Source organism: Epinephelus moara, chromosome 14 (genome assembly GCF_006386435.1).
Source record: "Epinephelus moara isolate mb chromosome 14, YSFRI_EMoa_1.0, whole genome shotgun sequence".
Taxonomy (NCBI): Eukaryota; Metazoa; Chordata; class Actinopteri; order Perciformes; family Serranidae; genus Epinephelus; species Epinephelus moara.
Window position 1 is genome coordinate 19,003,712 of NC_065519.1, and position 3,945 is coordinate 19,007,656.

Sequence of the window (3,945 nt, forward strand, 5' to 3'; positions counted from 1 at the left end):
GAAACAAACAGGAAATAAACCCTCACCAAAAGCAAAAATGCAACAGCACGTGGGCCACTTAAAAGATATCTCTGAAATGCAGCAGATTATACTAAAGTTAATGATCGAGTCTTTCCTCTGAAGCCATTACCAGCTGCTAAGACGCATCCTCCCACAGCAGACAGGCAGGCAGGCACCGACGCATCCACGCGCCTCCAACAGTGTCCAAGCGCCACCTTCAGTATCCAACCTGAGGGAGGAGGAAGAGGAGGAAAAAAAACAAATAATCACATAGGCTGCATCTTTTCCTCCAGACACATCTGCAAAAAGAGTGTGCCTGCCTGTCTGGAGGGTAACCTCTGCTTTCACGTGTTTTCTCCCTTCACTTTTTAAAAATAAGGGGATATGGACCTTATGCGCGCTTTGGTGCGTGATGCGCGTCTCAGGAGCGCATAGTGCTAACTGTGTGTTTAATATGCCTGTCTCGCCCGGCGTGTTGCCCCAGACACTGTGTACCACAAATCCCCACCTCCACTCCAATGAGAGCTCGGGAGGGGAGGAATAAAAAGGGTTAAGGGGAGTCTTGGATGGAGTCTGCTGGGCGGAGTGGAAGGGACCTGATTGGATGGATGGCTGTGACGCAGGGGACATGAAAAAGCTGATAACTAGTTAAGAAGGCAGTTTGTAACTCTGGAAAAAGAGTGCAGAGCTAGAGACTATACGTTACGCAGTGGACGTGGACGAAACCCCGGCGCAGAGACAAGAAGCTGAGGCGTCTTGGGGCAGAGTGGAGGGCTGAGAGACACCGCAGCGTCCGGACGCAGAGTGACTTGGAAACAGGAGGGGGGACAATGGTGCAGCACACAGACAACAGCGAGACGGACGGGAGCATGTCCAGGGAGGCTACGGATTCAGAGGAGAGTGAATTTATGGCATGCAGCCCCGTGCCGATAAACCCGGACTGGTGCAAGACAGCCACCGGCCACATCAAGAGACCCATGAACGCGTTTATGGTGTGGTCCAAGATCGAGAGGAGAAAGATCATGGAGCAGTCGCCGGACATGCACAACGCGGAGATTTCCAAGCGCCTGGGGAAGCGGTGGAAGATGCTCAAGGACAGCGAAAAGATCCCGTTTATCAGAGAAGCCGAGAGGCTGCGGCTAAAACACATGGCCGACTACCCTGACTACAAGTACAGACCCAAGAAAAAACCAAAGCTCGACAGTTCAAAATCATCAGCACCGTCTCCGGAGAAGTGCGGTAAAATTGCAAAGACTCCCAGCAAGAAGTGTTCAAAGATAAAGACTAAGAGCGGCTCCAAGTCCTCTCACGGCTACGGGGAGGACTGTGTGTTTCCCAGCTTAAAAGTTACAAAGACTGTGAAAAGTGAGCTCACCGACGAGGACGACGACGACGAGTACGAGGAGGACTACCGGATGGGGATTAAGGCGGGGGACGAGGAGCGCCTGAGGCCGTACAATGTAGCCAAAGTTCCCGCGAGCCCAACTTTGAGCTCCTCGGCCGAGTCGGAGGGCACGAGCATGTACGAAGAAGTGCGGAACAACAACAGACTGTTTTACAATATCAAAAACATTACCAAGCAGAGCACATTGCACGCTGCTTCTGTCTCACCAGCATCCTCCAGGTCGGTCTCCACATCCTCCTCCTCCTCTTCTTCCTCCTCCTCCAGCAGCAGCTCCTCTTCCGGCGAGGACGCGGACGATTTGCTGTTTGACTTTAGTTTGAATTTCGCCCCCAGCGCTCCAGGCTCGGAGCTGGGCAACCCCAATTCAGGAAACCTCTCCCTGTCTCTTGTGGATAAGGACCTGGACTCTTTCAGTGAGGGCAGCCTGGGCTCTCACTTTGAATTCCCAGACTATTGCACGCCAGAACTCAGTGAGATGATTGCCGGGGACTGGCTGGAGGCGAACTTTTCCGACCTGGTCTTCACATACTGAATTGAGAAGAGAGAGAGAGAGAGGAAAAAAAAGTTGCTCTAGTAATAACAGAGAAGGGAGAAAGTAAATTATATATGTGTCCTGGTCAAGTTGTCCCTAGTCCTGCCTCCTGTGGGTTTTTCTGAAGGGTCCTGGAGGGGAGGTGGAGGACCAGGAGGCGAGGTGAGGTTTGAGGAATGAGATGCTTATGAAGCTGGTAGCAAAAAAAATAAAAATTACAAGACAAAAAAAGAAAAAAAAAAGTCTGCAGACGTTTTTTTTCTGGCAGCATGACAGGGTTTTATGGATTCCCCCCTTCCCCAGTAGGTCTGCATTTACTGTTCAGCTTAAACGGACCACAAAAGGGAAAAATAACGTGAACTTCTATGCATCTTATCCTCTTAAAAACATAAAAAACTGCAGGGAGCTGAAAAAACGGACTGTGGACTGACTCAAAAAGCAAATCTGTGAACTGACAATTTGTTCAGGATGTTACTTTACAACGGTTTATGTAATTTCTAAATGCCGCAAAATGTTTGTTTTTTGTTTCTTTTGTAACTGATTCAGTTTACCTCCTGGTTTGGTAAATTAAGCAGCCTAAACCTCTGCAGAATACAGGTGTGGAGGGAAACATTTTGATACATAACAGACCTCATCTTTTTAAAAGAAAAGTAAGATATTTTCAGGCATATTTTTGTACAGTTAAAAGGGAATGTTCTTACTGTGCTTTCAGTGAGTTTCAGGCACTTCTTCCCTTTATCATTTGTTTTTAGCATGCAAGGGAGTCCTGGTTTTAAGGATTAAGTTAAATTAAAACTTGCATCAAAAATGCCTTGTGATTTCAAACTAGGTTTTGTACAGTTGTAGAGCAGATTTGTTGAGTATTTGTAGACGATACAATGGCATCATGGGGAACACATACCTCAGAGCTGGAACTAGTTTCAAGATTGTATATGTACTGTAATATAGTAAAGTTAGGAGTTTATGTATATCATACTCGTGATATGTGGATGGGTCCCAATCGCAGGTGTGAAACTGGATTTTGGTATTTTTTATGGCACATACTGTTTTTCCCCCCTCTCATTTTTTTGTGCAATATATACTCTTAAGATTCAGACCATCAACAATTGTAGCAAAGTGATGGAAAAACAGACTTGTGCACTGTCAACATCATTTCATGTTATGATGCTGAAGCCTGTCCAGGCAGAAAAATAAACAAATCAGCTGGAACTGATACAAAACAATGTAATATGGCCTCATGGTGTGATGCATACTCTATATCAACACAATTTGAATGTAATTTGACACGCAATGGGCATATATATATCTGACACCAAACACAAATCTGAATCTGGAACCATTGGGGAGAAAACAAAAGGAGATCTGCAGAAGGGCATAGTCTGATACAGTGGTGGTCTGGCATTAGTTTGACAAGCAAGCAAAAAAGAACATTCCATAGTCCTGTTTCATGAAATGAAACTTTATTTTAAAACTGAAGACTGCCTTCTTTTTTTAAAACATTAACCATAAACCTGTATTTTTTATTTCTTGCACTTAAAAAAAAGCAGATATTGTTTATTTTTATGTGGGTCTTACATATGAAGTCTGTTTGATAAAAAAAGGTTTTGGAATATGACCTAATTATATGCCAAGACGTTTTGTTGGAAGTTCTAGGCAGTAGTTACTTCACATTCCAAGTGTGAATCTGTCTTTGACTCATCTTTTAATAAATAAGTACCTACCACCATCGACTGTCCTTTCAGTTTGTGAATATATGTACACAAATGTGTTATTTGTTGCGTTTGCAAAAAGGATGTGATGACAGAATGATGCCTATTTTGTATGTAGGCGGATACTCTGAAAATGGATGGGCTCAAACTAACATGTGAATTCACATTTAATAAAAAGGAAAAAAAAGGAAACTTTTCAAACTGCAGTGTTGGGGTGCTTTACTGTCCCTGTTTTCGCTGAGCTTTTTCTTTCACCAACGCCTCCTCCCCCTTCTTTTAAAACGGACACTGCGGCTTTA

At 44.6% G+C, this 3,945-nt stretch overlaps 1 protein-coding gene across 1 annotated transcript; it reads left to right on the forward strand.

The window, feature by feature from the left end:
- The first annotated feature begins 644 nt into the window (after positions 1–644).
- sox11a (SRY-box transcription factor 11a) lies at positions 645–3,665 on the forward strand. Its single transcript, XM_050061802.1, has one exon. The coding sequence runs from the start codon at positions 831–833 to the stop codon at positions 1,935–1,937; it is 1,107 nt and encodes a 368-aa protein (XP_049917759.1). The 5' UTR covers positions 645–830; the 3' UTR covers positions 1,938–3,665.
- Positions 3,666–3,945: the final 280 nt, after the last annotated feature.